At 36.2% G+C, this 20,498-nt stretch overlaps 1 protein-coding gene across 4 annotated transcripts in view; it reads right to left on the reverse strand.

The window, feature by feature from the left end:
* Window positions 1-20,498, reverse strand: part of REV3L (REV3 like, DNA directed polymerase zeta catalytic subunit) — a 167,957-nt gene that overhangs the window by 91,512 nt on the left and 55,947 nt on the right. For all 4 annotated transcript variants that reach the window (XM_063098439.1, XM_063098440.1, XM_063098438.1 and 1 more), the window contains exons 2-4: window positions 18,887-19,076; window positions 13,956-14,030; window positions 719-879 (exon numbers count right to left, since the gene is read on the reverse strand). In XM_063098439.1, the coding sequence (XP_062954509.1) occupies window positions 719-879; window positions 13,956-14,030; window positions 18,887-19,076 (426 nt within the window). The remainder of the gene's footprint in view (window positions 1-718; window positions 880-13,955; window positions 14,031-18,886; window positions 19,077-20,498) is intronic.

A 20,498-nucleotide genomic window follows, 5' to 3' on the forward strand; every position in this document is an offset into this window, starting at 1 on the left:
GAGCATGTTTCTGACGGATTTATGAGGAGGGCAAGTGAGGTTAGCTCTCACTCTTGGTCCAGTTGTTATCTCGCCATGTGATACCCTGAATTGCTGTGGAGAGTCATCACCCAGAAGAAGGCCCTCACCAGATGTGTTACCTGGACTTTGGACTTCCCAGCCTCTGAAACATTAACTAAATTTTGTTTCTTTATGAATTACCCAGTTTTAGATATTCTGTTAAAAGCAGCAGAAGCAGATTAATGCAATGGATGAACCTTAAAACATTATGCTAAACAGAAGAAAGAACCACATACTACATGATGCCACTTATACAGAGAGACAAAAAGTAGATTAGTGGTTGCTTCAGGGATAGGAGACATGGGAGGTTTGGAAGTGATTGCTAAAGGGTACAGGGTTTCTTCCAGAGGTGATGAAAATATTCTAAATTTGTGGTGATAGTTTGACAATTCTGTGAATATACTAAAAACCATTAAAATGTCCTCTTTAAATGAATGAATTGTATGGTATATGAAATATCTCAATAAAGTTGTTACAAAAAACATTTCTTCTGAGATGCTTTTCTTGATAATCTCTATTCCACTTTGCACATCTCTTTTTATTCTTTATCCACTCAACACTTATTTTTAAAATATATACATTTTCTAAATATATAGAAATCATCGATTATATAACACTTGTTTCAAAACTTTAATTTGCACTTAAAAATTAACCTTACTTTTCCTTTTTGCTTTTCGGAACTTGACAGCAGCCAGGTTTATTAAATTCATTCCATAAAGATTGTAGTCAATGAAGAGCTGTAGGAGGTAGGGAATATGTGCTTCATGAGGCTGGTAAAATTTATTCATTATGGCTCCACTTTGCAAAAGTTCACATATCCTAAATTAGAAAAAAAAGAGGCTATATAATAAAATTGCATTCCCTAAAATGTAAAGTGAAACAATGATTATACAAGTATAGAGAATAAAACACTTATTAGCACAAGAAATTTTCCTTTCAATTTTACCAGAAATTTGTATTTTGTTAGAAATTACACATTTAAATCAAGTTTTAAAGTAAGTAGCATGTTCTGAATAACAAAAAACTTCAGGGATAAAGAATATTTTGACTTAAAGCAATTTAATACTAACTATATTTTTGAAAATCAAAGTATCAAAAAAGGTTTTAAAGTATAAGACTTTTCTTTTAAAAATTACAGAAATAATTTTGAAAAGATTATATAAACATTTCAAAAAGGAAAAGGAAATATTACTCATAATCCCATCACTCAGAGGTGTTTACCATTTTAATATTTTTCTTTCCCAAGTTTTTTTCCCTTCATGGTGGGGAATACAAACAATAGGTAATTATAAACAGCATAACAAGTACTATGCAGGGGAAGTATATTAAAACATCCAGAAGGGATACTAACTAAATAGGGGTGCAGAGGTGGTTTCTGCAAAGCCTTTTTGGAGGGATATCTCTAAGCAGGAGACTAAACAATGAACTAGAGGTGCTTTTTATCTGAAGAGTGGAAAGAGTATTTCATGTAAATAAAATTGCACATGAAAATGGTCATGAGAACATACGACTGATTCAGGAACTTAAACCACTGAGTAAGACTGTAACCTAGAGTCAGAGGCTGTGGTGAGAGGTGGGACTAAGAAAAATAATGGGAAGTCAGATCATGCAGAGCCTGTCAAGTACATCTGATGACGTAGTGGAATTTGCCTGAGAAGTAAACAGCACGAAAATGAAATGACTAGAATAGCTAGAGAATTCACAAGACTGGAGGTAGGGAGTGAAGAGGCTATTGTAGAAAAACTAAAATGATGATAGCTGCAATAAGGATCATGGAAATGTATTGATTCAGGAGACATAAAATGTGGGAAGTGAGAGGTAGAATAGGAGTGGAGGATGATGCTTAAGCAGATTTCTTGCTTAAGCAGCTGGTTGGTGGTACTGCATTTACTTAAATAGGAAGGACTCTAAGAAAAACAGGTATGTTTGGTTTTTGTGGGGAGGGGGAATAAGGATAAACTCAGCTTTAGACATACTGGCGTTTGGGTATAGTAGAATATTCAAGCAGATTTCTATGATAATTTTGGTTGTGAATGATAATGAAAATGAGGATAAGAATAATTTTATTAACATAACAGAGGTAGCTAACATATTTTTGAGCACTATATACCGAATGTTGTGCTAAGTGCTTTAAATGCTTAATTGCAAATAATCTCACTACTAGCCTTTGACAACTATTATCCCCATTTTATAAATAAAGAAACTGAATCCTAGAGAGATTTAAAAGGTGTCAAAAATCACACAAATAAGAAGTAAAAGAGCTAAAATTCAAATCAAAAATTTTTTTGACTTGTAAGGCCTTACTCTTAATCACAGTGCTATTCTATTTATCCAGTAGATGGTTTGATACATTGATCAGGAGCTCTGGAGGGAAAGTTAGGCTATTAATAAACATTTGGAAGTCAAATGTATACAGATTAACAAAAAACAAAACAAAACAAAACAAAAACAATGGGAGTAGAAAAGGCTGTAGAGAGAGGAAAAAAGTATAGACAGAAAAGATGAAAGCCTAAGACAGAACCCTAAAGAAGCACAGATGTTAAAAGAGGAACCAACAAAATGGCAGAAATATGAATGTCAGACAGGCATGAGGAAAACTAGAGAAAGTTACATCACAGAAACCAACATTTGGGGTTGTTTTAAGGCATAGAAAGCATAACCACGAGGTTAAAAGAACGAAAAATTAGATTTAGCAACACAGAGATCATTAGTGAAAGCAATTTCAGTGGAATGGTTGGCGGATAAGCCATATTAGAGTAAGTTAAAGAGTGAATGGGAGGTAAAAAATTGGATACACAAAGTACAGATAAATCCTTCAAGGAAAACAGCTATGCAAGAGGATGGTGTATCTATGAATACAAATGCATGAGTATATAAAATTAGCAGAGTCTTCCTAATATTTAAATGGTGTGGGAAAGGAATGAAGATGGGAATAAATGATAGATGGGAGAGGTCCATAAAAAGCTCAAAAAGATGGATCTTGCGCTTCGGAGGTGAGTAAGGGGAATCTCTTTCACTGAATAGGCAGTGAGAGAGAGAATGAATGTGAATACAGTATAAGGGCCTTTGATAAGAAATTAAGAGAGCTTTATTCTAGTGGTTCTCAAATGTTTTGGTCCCAGGACCCCTTCTCATTCTTAAAAAATTATTGAGAACACCAAAGAGCTTTTGTTTATGTGGTTTATAGCTATTGATATTTACCATATTAGCAATTAAAATGGAAATTTTTAAGAAACTTATTTATTAATTTTAAAATAACAATGAACTCACATGTTAACATTTTTTTTTATAAAAAATAACTATATTTCCCAAAACAAAACAACTTAGTGAGAAAAGAGGCATTGTTTTACATGTTTGCTAATCTCTGTTTTAAAAAAAGACAGCTGGATTTTCACATCTGCTTCTGCTCAATCTGTTCCAATATATTGTATTGATTTGGTTGAAACATATGAAGAAAACCCAGCCGCACACAGATATGTAGTTGGAAAAAGCAAGAATAATTTCAGATAATTGTCAATATTCTTTTTTGATACTACATGGAAACTCAACAAGTGAGTAGTTTCTTAAGGTTAGCTGCAATGTGGAGTCTGAAACCAAATCAAAAAATTTTTTATACTCTAACTATATTAAAATATAAAGATCTATCTTGCACTTTGAATATTTTTTGCCCACGTGTGATTTTCCATCACAATTCCCTGGTCATTTAGAAAATATAGATCCACTAAATGTTCATTGAACAGTAAAAAAAAAAAAAAATCATATTTGTTAATATCATTTATCTCATCAGAAAAATCTTTACATACTAGAAAGCTGTTAAGTTCATAGTAGCAAATAAAGTCCTCCAAAATCCTAATGATTGAATGAAAGCTCACATTTTACCATTGGCGATAAATACAATAAGTTGTTTTCCTGGAAATGACAGGCTCATTTGGTTCATTTTTGAGAGGATACCTGCCAAATATGTAAATCACTAGAACTTTATCACTTGTTCTTTCAAATAAAAATGGTGTTCCATCAAAAAAAAAAAAGTGGCTAGTTCAGCTTGCAACTAAAAACAATCATTAAGTGTTTCCTTGAGACAATCATAGTACTTCAATACAGAGATGTGTTCCATGCTTACTTTCATTTTATCACATTAATATTAGAAAGATATATACACAAGGGTCAAGATTTAATTTTTATCATGTCCTCATGATATTCTTAAGTAAAACTGGCTTTTAAAAATTTTAAACTGTGAGTGCTTAGTGGTGGAAAATACAATGACTAGTAGTTTGATGCCATTATCATGATTCTGGACAAGGTGCCAGCAGTCTTACCCACTATCTGAACACAGTAAAAAAGGCAAATCACATCCTACTATTATTATGAAAATGACTGTGACCATAAAGATCTGCTGAAAGGGTTCCAGGAATCCCCAGTTCATACTTTGAGAACCATTGTTCTAGAATGATGGACTCTATACTCTGTACAAAGTAGGAAGCAAGACCTCAATAGGGGCTTAACATCTGAGAAAAGAGAGTGGAGAATGGTAAGGAGATAATTAACTAGAAGAAAGTAGAAGTAAAGCAGGGCAAGGAAAGGTGAAGTTGAAGACAATGAATTTACAGTGGCACTAATCTGTGATTTTTCATCCTGCCGTAATCAGAAACTAGCACTTAGCAGAGAGAAAAATAAACAAATGGATTAATTCAGAACTGATGGTTTCACCTGGCAAACAAAAGGGTTGAGAAGATAAAGAATAGAGAATAAGATGAAAAAGAAAGAGGAGTCTACAAAATGGGGCAGTAGTAGTGGGGCCAATGGGTTTGAAACCTAAAAACAGGTAGAGTAGATAATTCAGGGACAGAGTTAAAAAGACAGAAAAACAGACATATAGGATCTTACTGTAGCCATATAAAAGTTCTAAAACTGAATTATAGTGATAAGTGCACAACTCAGTAAATGTACTAAAAATCCTTGAAATGTGTATACTTAAAATGTATGAATTTTGTGACATGTAAATTATACCTCAAAAACTTGTTTAAAGAAAGATAGAAAATTGTAGTTAGAAACTGAGAAATCTGCATTTAAAATCTCAGACATAGGACAAGTTCCAGGGTGTGGTCATGACAGTAAGTAGCTTAAGAAGAACAGAAGTAAAGATAACAAGAAATGAGCAAGTAGAAGAATCAAGAGGCTAGTCTCCAAATAATATGTAAGGTGTTCATTCATTCAGCAAATACTGACTAATTACTATGTGCCAAGCACTATTCCAACCACTGGGGATTCAGCAGCAAACAAAGCAGACAAAAATCTTTGGTCTTGTGGGGCTTACATTCTAGTGTAATGCCATTTCATATGGAAAATTTTAAAAGAGGATGTATTCATATGTTCCTATATATGTATGAAATATAGATCCCAAGCTTACTCCCAGATCCTAAGCAGTCCTTTTCCCCCACCCCTGCCTGCCATCAAACTCTCTCTCTCTTCTCTCTCTGAGATCTCCCATGAAAAGTGGTATAACTGACTGCAACTGAAGACTGTCGGCCAAGGCTACACCTTGGTACAGCCTAAAGGCCCCAGGATTGTTCACCACAGTAGTCGGCACTCAAAAGGGTGGAGACCTCTTTTTCTCTTCTACTTTGCCTAATCTATCCTGTCCCAAGACTTGAGTGAGGCACATTTTGCCACCACATTCTATTGCTGATCTCTGCATCTAGCACTGGCTATTGATCTCTGTTCAGCTAGAGAGAGGCCTGGGAGCCACTGCGACCACCATGCGCTGGAGCAGGTAGGCGCCAATGCAGGACCACCCCAGCCCCGGCGAGTGCGTGCCACCCAGAGAGGCTCCTGCAGAGAGGCCCGGGAGCCGCCATGACCACCATGTGCCCCGAGACGCCTGTGTGCTGGGGCAGGTAGGTGCCGCTGCTGGACTCCCATCCCAGTCCAGTCCCCACGGCCCAGAGAGGCCCGAGCCTCCTGCCAACAGGCACCGAGGCAGCCGTATCAAATTGGCAGTCCTGGCAGGATCCTAGTCAAACAATAGGGTCTAATGAGTGGACTGTGAAATCCCCTGCCACAATGACTAAACATCAAAGGAAAGATACCAGAAATATGAAAAATCAAGAAAGTACATCACCAAAGGGTAATAATAACTCTCAAGCTCTAGATCCTATAGAACAAGAAGCCCTTGAAATGACTGACAAGGAATTTTGAGTGATAATTCTAAGGAAACTAAATGAGACACAAGAAAACTCAGCTAGATAACACGATAAAATGAGGAAAAGTATACAGGACCTGAAAGAAGAAATGTACAAGGAAATCAATGCCCTGAAAAAGAATGTAGCAGAGCTTGCAAAGCTGAAGAATTCATTCAACGAAATAAAAGCACAACTGAGAGTCTAACCAGCAGGCTTGAAGAAACAGAAGAATTTCTGACCTTGAAGATGGGCTGTTTGAAATAACACAGGCAGACAAATAAAAAGAAAAAAAGAATTAAAAACACTGAGGAAAATCTAAGAGAGATAACAGACAACCTTAAGCCATCAAATATCCGAATCATGGGTATTTCAGAAGGGGAAGAAAAAGGAGATTGCATTGAAAACATATTCAACAAAATAGTGGCAGAAAACTTCCCAGGTATAGGGAAAGACACACATCTTCAGATTCAGGAAGCTCAAAGATCCCCAAACGTATTCAACCCAAAAAGGTCTTCTCCAAGACATGCTGTTATAGTCAAATTGGCAAAACTCTAAGACAAAGAGAGAATCTTTTTTTTTTTTTTTTTGTCTTTTTCGTGACCGGCACTCAGCCAGTGAGTGCACCGGCCATTCCTATATAGGATCCGAACCCGCGGCGGGAGCGTCGCCGCGCTGCCAGCGCAGCACGCTACCGAGTGCGCCACGGGCTCGGCCCCAAAGAGAGAATCTTAAAAGCTGCAAGAGAGAAGCATCAAGTCACCTATAAGGGAGCTCCATTCAGACTAACATTGCACTTTTCATCACAAACTCTAAAAGCCAGAAAGGAACGGAATGACATATTCAAAAAACTAAAAGACAGATATTGCCAGCCAAGAATACTTGACCCAGCAAGGCTATCCTTCTGAAATGAAGGGCAAACAGTATATTTCTCAGACAAACAAAAATTGAGGGAATTCACTACCACACAACCACCCTTACAAGAGATTCTCAAGGGAGTACTGGGTTTGGTACCTGAAAAATAACCACCACTGCCATAAAAACTCAAGAAAAACCAAAATCCACTAGTAAAATAAAAATGTTAACAATGAAGAGAAAAAAAAAAAAAGAAAAAAGAAAAAAAGTTTATCTACTACCCCAAGAAACCAACAAATACAGAAGACAAACAGTAAATCAGGAAAAAGGAACAAAAGACACTTCAGACATCCAAACAGAAATGAATAAAATGCTATGAGTAAATCAACACTTTTCAATAACAACTCTTAATGTAAAAGGATTAAATTCCCCACTGAAAAGGCACAGACTGACTGGCTGGATTAAAAAGGTGGACCCAACCATATGCTGCCTTTAAGAGACTCACCTAACCTGTAAAGACACACATAGACTAAGAGTGAAAGGATGGAAAAAGATACACCATGCAAATAGAAATGAAAAACAAGCTGGAGTAGTTATTCTTATATCTGATAAAATAGACTTTAAACCAAAAACCATAAAAAGAGATAAAGAAGGCCACTATATAATGATGAAAGGATTTATCCATCAAGAAGACATAACAATCATAAATATATACGCACCCAACATCGGAGCAGCCAGATTTATAAAGCAAACACTATTTGACCTAAAGAATGAGATAGACACTAATACCATAATAGCAGGGGACCTGAACACTCCAGTATCAATATTGGACAGATCATCTAGGTAAGGAATTAACAGAGAAACATAATATCTAAACAACACTTTAGACCAGTCGGACTTGGCAGATATCTACAGAACATTCCATCCAACAACCTCAGAATATTCACTCTTCTAATCAGCACATGGAACATTCTCCAGGATAGATCACATGTTAGGTCACAAATCAAGTCTCAAGAAATTCAAAAAAATTGGAATTATCCAATGTATTTTTTCAGATCACAATGGATTAAAATTAGAAATCAATAATAAATGAAACTGAAAACTATACAAACTCATGGAAATTAAACAACATTCTACTTAATGACATGTGGGTCCAAGAAGAAATTAAACAGGAAATCAAAAAATTTCTTGAAGCTAATGAAAATAATGACACATCATACCAAAACCTGTGGGATACTACAAAAGCAGTACTAAGGGGGAAATTTATCGCATTAAATGCTTACTTCAGAAGAATGAAAAGATGGCAAGTAAACAACCTAATACTTCACCTTAAAGAACTAGAAGAACAAAAACAAGGAGGAATTGATACCAATTCTTTACAAACTATTCCAAAAGACTGAAACAGAGGCAACTCTCCCAAACTCATTCTATGAAGGAAACATCACCTTGATATCCAAAACCAGACAAAGATACAACAAAAAAAGAAAATTACAGGCCAATATCTTTCATGAATATAGATGCAAAAATCCTCAATAAAATACTAGCTAAGAGAATACAGCAATACATATGCAAAATTATACATCATGATCAAGTGAGATTCATCCCAGGGATGCAAGGTTGGTTCAACATACGCAAATCAATAAATGTGATACACCACATCAATAAACACAAACACAAAGACCATATGAACATCTCTATAGACACTGAAAAAGCATTTGAGAAAATTCAACATTCGTTTATGATAAAGACTCTCTACAAGTTAGGTACAGATAGAAAGTATCTCTACATAATTAAAGCCATATATGATAAGCCCACTACCAATATCATCCTTAAGAACAGGAATTAGACAAGGATGCCCACTCTCACCACTCCTATTCAACATAATGTTGGAAGTACTAGCCAGAGCAATTGGAGAAGAGAAGGAAATAAAGGGCATCCAGATTGGAAAAGATGAAGTCAAACTGTCTCTGTTTGCAGATGACATGATCCTATATATCGAACAGCCTAAAGCCTCTACAAAAAAAGTCTTGGAGTTGATAAATGATTTCAGCAAAGTTGCAGGGTACAAAATCAACACACAAAATTCAGTAGCATTTCTATACTCCAGCAGTGAACACGCAGAAAAAGAAATCAAGAAAGCTAGTCCATTTACAATAGCCACCAAAAAAATAAAATACTTAGGAATGAAGTTAACCAAAGATGTGTAAAACCTCTACAATGAGAACTACAAACCACTGCTGAGAGAAATTAACGAGGACACAAGAAGATGGAAAGATATCCCATGCTCTTGGATTGGAAGAATCAACATTGTGAAAATGTCCATCCTACCTAAAGTGACATAAAATTTAATGCAATCCTCATCAATATTCCAATGACATTTCTCTCAGAAATGGAAAAAACTGTCCTAACATTTATATGGAGTAAGAAAAGACCACACATAGCCAAAGCAATGCTGAGCAAAAAAATAAAGCTGTGCCGGGCCTTAAAAAACTAACACCACCTTGCGCCATTATGGGCCCACAAGGGCGTATTAACGTGGCAGCCTAAGACAGCGCCGGGAGGAAGTAGGGTGGGAGTGTCTGTGGGAACCTTGCATTAGCCCTTATTGGCCAAATACGTGCTTCTGCGCTCGTGAACACTACGAGATTGCAATAGCTAGGCATTGAGACAGGATGCATGCCCTTGACCTTTAAGCTGATAGGATTATGTTAAAACCTCCCCTCCCCATCTGCCTATAAAAGCAAGTGCTTGTGTGATAATAAATGGAACTGTTCGACAGAACCCCTGCCGCGTCCGAGTGTCCTTTAACCGGGCTGGTTGGGGCCGGCGGCAGTGCTCACCTCTCTTCACGGCTCTCTTCCTGCGTCTCCTTCCAAAGGGGACTGGAGGGAAAGAGTAATCCGGGCCATTCGTTCGCCCACCAAAAGGAACGAGGCTAGGGCTGTTCGGGTTGGCCGGCTGCGGACCCAACAAAGCTGGAGGTATAACACTACCTGACTTTAAACTATACTACAAAGCTGTAATAACCAAAATAGCATGGTACTGGCATAAAAACAGACACATGAATCAATGGAATAGAATAGAGAATCCAGAAATCAACCCATACACCTACAGCCATCTGATCTTTGACAAAGGCACCAAGTCAACACACTGGGGAAGAGACTGCCTCTTCAGCAAATGGTGCTGGGATAATTGGATATCCATATGCAGGAGAATGAGACTAGACCCATACCTCTCACCATATACCGAAATCAACTCAAAATGGATTAAAAAATTACATACACACCCTGAAACAATAAAACTTAAAGAAAACATAAGGGAAACACTCCAGGAAGTAGGACTGGGCACAGACTTCATGAATATGACCCCAAAAGCACGGACAACCAAAGAAAAAATAAAAAAATGGGATTATATCAAACTAAAAAGCCTCTGCACAGCAAAAGAAATAAATAACAGAGTTAAAAGACAACCAACAGAGTGGGAGAAAATATTTGCAAAATATACATCTGACAAAGGATTAATTTCCAGAAATGTACAAGGAACTGAAACAACTTTACAGCAAAAAAACAAGTAACCCAATTAAAAAATGGGCAAAGGAGCTAAACAGGCATTTCTCAAAGGAAGATATACAAATGGCCAAAAGATACATGAAAAATGCTCAACGTCACTCAGCATTCAGGAAATGCAAATCAAAACCACACTCAGATACCATCTCACTCCAGTTAGGATGGCTAATATCCAAAAAACTGAATGATAAATGCTGGCAAGGTTGTAGAGAAAAAGGAATTCTCATACACTGTTGGTGGGACTGCAAATGGTTCAGACTTTATGGAAAATGGTGTGGAGATTCCTCAAACAATTGCAGATAGATCTACCATATGACCCAGCAATTCCACTGCTGGGAATATACCCAGAGGAATGGAAATCATCATGTTAAAGGGATACCTGTACTCCAATGTTCACTGCAGTACTATTTACAATAGCCAAGAGTTGGAACCAGCCCAGATGTCCATCATCAGATGAGTGGATATGGAAAATGTGGTTTATCTACACAATGGAATACTACTCTGCTATAAAAAAGAATGAAATACTCCCATTTGCAACAACATGGATGGACTTAGAGAAAATTAGATAGAGTGAAACAAGTCAGGCACAGAAAGAGAAATACCACATGTTCTCCCTTATCTGTGGGAGCTAAAAATAAATAAATAAATAAATACACAAACCAATGCGGGGTGGGTGGGTGGGTGGGAAGAAGACACGAAACCACAATTCCTTGAGGTTGTTAAGACAAGCAAACAGATATGAGGTTGATGGGAGGGCAGGGGGAGGGAAGATTTGGTAAAGGGACACAAAAATCAATCACATTGTATATTGATAAAATAAAATAAAATTTAAAAAAAGAACATATAAACTCTTTAAAGTGATTGTCCCTAGGGAAGAGAATTAAAAGTGAGTGTAATGTCCAGAAGGTATACTTTAACATTTTACATGTACAATATAGCCAACACTTACACAACACTTAGAATACGCCAGGCACTATTCTGAGTGATTTCAAGATATCAACACTTTTAATCATCAGAATTATGTGTACTGACATCAGCACTATTTAAAGAGGAAGAAACTAAGGCAGAGAGAAATTTAAATATTTCACCTAAAGTCACCTAGTTAGTAAGTAGCAGAGCCAGATTTTGAATGTAGGCAATCTGGTTTCAGAGTCTGAGCTCTTAACCACTACACTATAATTAAATATTACAAAACAAATGATTAATGTATAATGGTATAATAAAAAATAACAAAAAAGGAGAAAGTATTTTCTTTTATTAGAACTCTATTCTTTTCCTTCTGTGAAGGTTAATTCTAGGTGTCAACTTGATTAGATGAAGGAATGCTGAGAAGCCTGGTAAACTATCTTTTTAGGGGTGTCCATCAGGGTGTTTCCAGCAGAAATTAATAAGATGGCCTGAGTGGACCGGGTGGGAAAGTCCTGCCCTCAATGTGGGTGGGAACCATCCAATCTGATGGGGGTCTGGAAAGAACAAAAGACAGAGAAAAAAAGGTGAAGCTCTCTCTCTATGCGCTTGAGCTGGGATAAACTATTTTCTCCTGTCTGTGCACATCAGAACTTGAGACTTCAGCTTTTGGGTTCCAGGACTTAACACCAAGGACACCACTGGATTCCCTGGTTTTGAGGCTTTTGGACTTGGACTGAGCCACGCTACTGGCATCCATTTTGCAGAGGGCCTATTGTGGGACCTTTCTTCACAATCACATGAGCTAATTCCCCTAATTCCTTCTCATATACTTATAACATATTCTGTTCATTCTGTCTCTCTGGAGAACCCTGACTAATACACCTTCGTAGCATGTATCACAATTTTTGGTTACATGTTTGGTTTACTTGTTTACTCTTTCTCCCTTGCTTGTTGTAAGTTCTCTGAGGGCAGGAACCATGCAAACTTTGCTTACCATTGTTTACCCAGCAACTTGCATAGTATATCAAATAACATAGGCACTTTATAAATATTTATATAAAAAGTGAATAATGAAATAATCCATTAGAAAATCAGGGGATTTCAGATAGCCACTGTGATATAATTTAAAGCAAACTTATTTGGAATAATTTAATTAGCATTTGATTGTTACAGTGGCAAGGAAGAAAAAGAGATTATATTTATACTTTAAGTAGAATTACAGTTTATAGGTTATTTATAAAAAAGATTTATGAGTTTTTATACATGGCTCCCATTCTAGCACAACTTGTCAATAAGAGATGGAAAAATGACTGAAGTTTACTCTTTTACCACTATATGTACGAGAGAGGGTAAGAATCCAAAGGGATTGCTCTTTTGCACTCCACAGAGAGTATGAGCAGATGGTAATGGGTACAAGAAACATCACTCTGTGTGCCTATTCTGGAAAATTATTTTGGTAACCTACGTAACAGAAGGTATTTCAGGTAAAGTCAGGGACAGGCAATAGGGAAACTAGTTTTCACTGGCTACTAGAGAAGAGAATAATCATTGGGATTAGGACTATGATTTGATGATACACTCAACTGGTTAATCCAAAGTAAACCTCATGTCCTTGGTAGTTGTGCCTCTTGCAGTGCCTTAATTCATTCTGGGGAAATATCCAATTTGTGTCTTACAAAAGATTAACTTTTGGAACCCCTTCCCTACTGGCCTGAAAAAAACCAAAACAAAACCAAAAAAACCCTAGCACTCCTCCAAGGCCACTTTTACCCTAATTGGTCACCATATACAGTGAAAACCCTTGTTTTGAATCTGAAAGGATGACTGAAATCTCTTGTATAGGTACCCTTGTTACCCTCAATAACCTGGACTCCAGGATTATTGAGAGAATAAACTACAGCAGAGAGACTAATTGAGAGAAGAAAACAACAAAAACCAAAGCAAACAAAAAACCTGGGATATAAGATTTCACTAACATATAGTAAGGAGTCAACAGGATTCTGAGATCTTAGAAGCCCTCTCACTCTAGCCTCCCTCTCACACATTTCTCCTTGCTTTGAAACTGAACAGCAAGTTTCTCTTAGTATTGAACACCTGGTCTGGCCAGAAGGGCACTAACATCATATGAAGCAGCTGTCATCTCTCCTTACTTTAAATCTAAGATGGGAAAGAAGCAGTTAGAGGCCATAAACCAAGTCCCTTCACCTTTAAAATATCCTTCCTACAGTCTAAGCCATGGGTCTCTCTCTATACACATATATGTATATTTTATAGCCTCTTTCTTTAATAATGCTATAAACTATATAGGCCTTTCTTCTAGATTTTTCTTTCTATTATTAAAATATTTAAATGATAATTATTTATATTTTGGTTTCATTTATCTTTGTACCTTTTCACCATCGCAGGATTGTAAAGATAGATCTTCATAAAGAGTCTTTCCTTCTCATGATAACCATAAAAAGGCCTGAAATATAAAAAAAAAAAAAAAAAGATATTATTTCAAATTATTTTCATCAATCAGCGATGAAATATGCAACTTATTGCCCTAATTAGACTCAGCTGGCCTAATTAAGTCTTATCTTTAAATACTACCCCCAAAACCCAAAAAACTGTTTTTAAAAACCAAGACCTTTCAATTAACCTTTCAATTAACATATGAAATAATGAAACATTAAAAAAAGTTTTTAAAACACCACTTTGAAAATAACTAGGGACGAAAAGAAACAACAAACCACTTACACCTTAATCTCTATAATCATTACCTTATTAAAAAGTGGCTCTTTTTTCTTTAGTGTGACCATGTATGAGAGAAACAGACATTTCAGGCACTTTCTCCCATTTCCCATTTTTTCTGTCAAAAACTAAAGTTCTTTACCAACAAAGTCCTTTAATTAACAGCACTTATATGACTTTCCTTATTCTGCTCTATTTATTACTAATTTTGCAAGTTCACTAGGCAGAGACAATTTATATATTACGTATTTGTACATATATATGTATGCATGTAATATACATAGAAATGTATGTATAGACATATAGCAACATTTCAGCAGTTGATATGAATGAGTCTTTAACACACATCTAAACCAAATGAAGCCTGTGAAAATTGTGTAGACAGGAACTTAAGACACTGAAAAAAACCATGGACTTATTTAAGGACCCTAATTATGCTGGGGCTGGGTTTTTCTCAGGGCATCAGCTGGAATGAGGAAAGGGAAAAGCAAAAAACTACATGGCAGGGAGAGAAATCCTCAATGTAAGATAAAATAAACTGGCTCATGTCATTTCTGGAAGATCTGAAACTATACTAATATCTCTAATATACAGATCACCATTTTCATAGATGATGTAAGTAAAAACAATATATGAACAGGTATGAATGTGTACATGAAATAAACAGCTTTGTGTCTGCCTAGAGTTGTTCCGTAACTAAATGGTTAAATCTTTAACTGGTTAAATCTTTAGGTGTATAAACCCAGTCATTCTTCATTTAAAAAATATTGTCCCCTTATGATGGGCACCAGATAGAACCTACTCTCACTAGCATACCACCTTTCTCTGTCATATCTGATAGCACAATGGACATCAAATAAAGGAGTAATTATTTGGGTATATTTAAACAACTTTTTTTTTTATAGCTATTTCAAGCCTCTAGGTGAGAGCATCTGTATGATTGTTACAAAGTAATTTACATTAAAAAACAATCCAACTAATTACCAAGGTTTAAAAGGTTCCTCATGTTCCTCTTCTTCCTGTCTTATGTCATACTACTCTTCCCTTTTCCTCCAGCCATTTTAAACATTTCAGCCCTTTAACTTGATCACTCCTCAACTAGTCTGCCATTCCCTCTGCCTAGAAAGCTCTGTCCTGGACTTCTGCATGGCTTGCTTTCAATCTTCACTCAGACCTCTGGCTTAGTTTATTCACCTCTTCAGAAAAGTCTTCTCTAACCATCATTCCCTATCTCTTACCCTTCATCCCTTTTCTTTTTTTTTTTGACATTTACTACTTCCTGTGTAGTTTGCTGCTGTTCATCCCATTCTGTTGCCATGAAGGAAGGGGTGAAAGAAAGAAACGTTAAATGAATAATCTCTCTCTGACTGGCAAAATTCACCTCTATGGTCCTTCCTCCTCCTATGGTATTTATATATTTGTGTGTGTGCATGTGTGTGTGTGTGCGTGTATTATACATATATATATATATCTTTATATATATATATCTTTATATATATATATATATATATATATCTGCCTGGAGACATGGGTTATCTTTAGCCAGATAACTGAAAAACAAAACAAAACAAAATAATTAAATCTGCATTTGTGTGGTCCATGAAATCTTTGCTTTGCTTTGGTTTGGTTAACAATCTTTAAAGGTGTTAATAAACAATCTTTTACAATTAGAAGCTAAATATAAATTATATCTACCTATTAAACCTCTAAAAATCTTTGTAAATTTGGGATTCTGTTTTCATATCTCTTGCCCCAAAATACAGCCTAGAAATTCTATACATTCAGTTTTCTCCTTCTGCTGGCCAAGACAGTCTCTACGTAATTTTACCCACAACTCTTACCTACTGCTATTGGCTTTAGTTGATTTCACCAACAGAATTTCTCACCAGGGAGAGTCTTTGGGGGAAAGAGAGTAGAGTGAAGAAGAGTTTGAAAATAGATGTTTTTATGCTTAAAAAATGGTACCTTATAGTTTTAAATATATCAACATGAAGGAAAATAAGCACGGTTAGTGAAAAATCTCAGCTGATATAGATGGATTGAGAATTTCTTTATAGGAGATTCTCGAATTATGGTAGCTCAGTGGCAAGAACATGTCTACAGAATTCCATAGAATTTCCTTGAAATGAGTATGTATATAGGAGAGTTCTTGGAAACTATCAAGGATTTTTAAAAAATAAGAGATAAAGCTGATGATTATCTCTGACATAACTGATGCTGTAATAGGATGGGTGAACTTTCACCTCATTCATTTATTCAACAAAATAGTTATTGAGCCATTTCTACTAAGTGTCCAACATCATACGACGTGCTAGAGATCTAATGATGAACCATACGAACACAGTCCTTTTTCTCATGGAGTTTTTATGCTAGTGGGAGAAATACATAAAAATTAAGTAAATAAAAATTAGAATAATTGCAAATACATTAAGTGTTAAAGGAAGCAAAGAATGGGCTGAGATACAGAATAATAAAAATACCCTACTTATTAAAAAACCCTATTTTAAGTGGGGTAATCAAAGAAAACTCTGGAGAGGCTGGAGAAGGGTAGAACACTGAAGAAAAGGAAAGTGCATATATAAAGAACACAGGTGAAAAAGAGCTTGCCAATCAGAGGAACTGAAAGAAGACCAGCTTTTCTGGATGGAACATAAGTAAACAAAGTTGCAGAAGTAGGCAGGGGTCATATCACATAGGCTGTGGTCAGAAGTTCAAATTTTATCCTATGAAAAATATGAAGCCATCCAAGGATTTTAAAAGGATCTAGTTTACAAGAAGAGTACTTTCACTGGTCTGGAATGAGACAAGAATAGATGAAGGGAATTCCATTAAAACAACACTGTGGTGGTCCAGAGAAAGCCTAGATAAACGTGGAAGAAAGTAGACAGATTTAAGGTCTCTACTTGGATTTCATACAAAATAAAACAACTCAAAATGTTCCAGTATGAGTTCCAGATCTTTCCTGCCAGTCTGCTCCATCTGTACCTTCCATCCTATTAGCAGCACAAACTGAAAATTTTGTAGTCATCCTTGACTCCTCTCTCATAACTCTCACCCAATCAGACAGTAAATCTTGCTGACCCTTTGAATAGATTCAGAAGCTTACCATTTCACACTACTACCCTACTACTAACCTAGATCAAGCCATCATATTTCCTCACCCAAAGTAATGAGAATCTTAATCTCTCTTTGCTTCTACCTTTGTCCCCCTACAATCTATCTTAACACAGATGTTAAAGTAAATCCTTTCAAGTCAGACCATGGTGGCTCAAAATCATGCAATAGCTCAGAGTAAAAGTTAAAGTTCTTAGAATAGCCTACTGCAGTGATTCTCAAACTTTAGCATGTCTTAGAATCACCAGAAAGGCTTATTAAAACACAAAATGCTGGTCCCCATCGCTAGAGTTTCTGATTTGGTAGGACTAGGGTGGGACCCAAGAATGTATTTCTACCAACTTCCCAGGCATGTTAGTCCAAGTCCTCTGAGAAGTAAATGCCAAATGTGTGAGACATTTATTAGGAGAAATACCTGTGAGAGACAAGATGGAGGAAGCCATAAGAGGCTGAGATAGCCACCAGACCTAGATATTGGTCTGATCCCAAGCGAAAGAGAGAGGGATGGAGGGAAGATCCATGGAAGTATCTTCCATTGCAATGTGATTCTAATTAAAGTACAGCAAGGCTGTTGGGGAGTCCTCAAGATACCCTCTCAGATATCCAAATACAGGGAGTATAGCTGAACAACCACTCCAGGTACTGCATATTGAAATCCAATCCATCACTTAATATGAACTGAAACTGCTTTCCATAGGCTACTCTTAGCTGATGACTGAGCTTGGCAAGGATATTAAGGTGAAGCTAATGCTGGTGACACTAGAACCATTGGCCTACATGATCTCCATCCTCTCATATCTCTCTAGCATCATTTCATCCTACTCTTCTTTACTCCCTCCATTCTGACCACCGGACCTCCATGCTGTTCCTATTCCCTTACCTCCTTCAAGTCTTTGCTCAAATGTCATTTACCTTGTCAATAAGACCTTCCCTGATTACCCTATCTAAAACTGCCACTAGTCCACTTCCCCACCCCACACTACCAATCCTTCTTATTTAGCTCTACATTTTTTCTTCTACAGCACTAATTATCATGTAGCAAATAAATAAATTTATTTCATGTTATATGTATTGGTCATTATCTGTTTCCTACTACTAGTAACCTCCATGGGGGGCAGGGATTTTTTTTTTGTTTTTCAGCAATATATCCCAAGTGCCTAGAACAGTGCCTGGCTCATAGAAGGTGCTCAATAGATATTTGCTGAATGAATTACATTAATTTCTATAGTTCTAGTAATAAGAAAAATGAAAAAGTTTAAAACAAAATCCACTGTTGGACATCTATCTTTCATTGCAATAAAAATTTACTGAAAAAGTTATAGCAAGAAATTCACCACGGTTCCATTAGACTAAAGACTAAAAGTAAAAGAAATATGAACAGAGTATATTCCAATTGGATATGTTTTTCTCTATTAGAAGAGCAACAGAAATAAAGATAAATAGAAATTTTAAAAGATATTATCATATACTTACATTCCTGATACTAATGACACTTTGAACACATGCTGAGCAGTAGAAGATGGATTGCCTAAAGCCACATTAAGTGCTCTGTCGATACTGAATGCCATCTGAGAAAGATAGCTTTCTGGCTGCTGTCCATAACCATCGTATGGCACATAGAGGTAAGGAAAGATGCCATGTAGATGAAGACATGTCTTCTGACCTAAAATGTAACACATTATAAAGTTTAGTATTGAGATGCATTTTAACAATTTTGTACAAAGCTCAGAATGCAAGTCACTTAAATGTTCTAATGGCAATACAGCTTATCTAAGGTAAGAGCTGTAGAAAATTAACCCATATTTTAAGTTACCTGTATTAACTACATTTTACAAGAGAACATTTGGAAATATTTTGTAAACATAAGCACAGGAGTATTATTTAAATATTAGTTTTGGTGAAAATATATTTGACTACTTTACTCTCACAATCCCACTAGTTTTACGTACTTCACTGTATCACCATATAATACCACTTAGCACAGTGCTATGAAGTTTACAAAAATTCCCTGAAAATTTACTAAATATATCAGTGAATGCCTGTCTTGGCATTAATGTTTTTAAACAAGAGACTTTTCCAAGGAGAGACAGCTCTGGGAAAAAGGAGAGGGTAAAAGCAATTCTAGTGTGTAGAATTTTACTACTACGGGTGGGGAGGAGGATAAAAATAAAATTTTGCTATTAGGGAAAAACCCCTAAAGATTAATTGTCTGTAATGTACTTTTGGATATATAAATTTTATGTTTGGTGGAGTGGGACAAGGAGAGACATAATAAGAGGGGGGAACCCTCCCCAAAACAAGCACACACACTTCTCAGAATGCCAGTCTATCCGCTGAGGTGCAGAAGGGTTGAACGGTACTGACTTGCCAACAAACAATCCAGCACAGTGACGACTAAGAAATATGAGTGAGAACCCACAAAAGAAGTGCCACAGAAATAGTAACATATCCACGACAAGGTTAAGTAAAAACAGCAGCAACAAAAAGCAGATGCACCATTACTCTCATGAATCTGGCAGGTCTGTATGGAAGCAGTTCATGTCCTCAGTGCACTGTCCCTAGATCCCCTTGGGTACATGCCATTTGTCTAATTCAAACAGAGAGGAAAAACAGCAGTGATGAAAGAAGACATCCATTTTTCTCATGCTGTCACACACTATCACTGTGCTGCTCCTGCTAGCACAATCCTCAAACTCCTTCCTCACATCTTATCCCTGTTCGGCTTCACAGGGCCTTTCTCTTGGTAAGAAAGTAGCTATCTGTTTGATTACCATTTCCCATTTATGATTTAGAATGATTTATATAAAATACATAGAAAATAGTTCTACATTCTGTTGATAACTTCTGTTTATACTTTTTATAGGGAATAATATTAGCTTGTCTTATTCTTGAGGTATAGTTATAATTAACAAATATATCTGGAAGTTATTACATGAACTATAGCAAAATTGGAAATATCAGGCACATAATGGAATAAGATTTGTATCCCCAGATTGCAATATTCTGAATTGAACTGCCAACCATCAGGCTTTTGAAGAATTGCAAATTGTGTTGCTGTTATATCAACTTGTTTCTATTTTTAGAA

The sequence above is a fragment of the Cynocephalus volans genome, chromosome 5 (genome assembly GCF_027409185.1).
Source record: "Cynocephalus volans isolate mCynVol1 chromosome 5, mCynVol1.pri, whole genome shotgun sequence".
Lineage (NCBI taxonomy): Eukaryota > Metazoa > Chordata > Mammalia > Dermoptera > Cynocephalidae > Cynocephalus > Cynocephalus volans.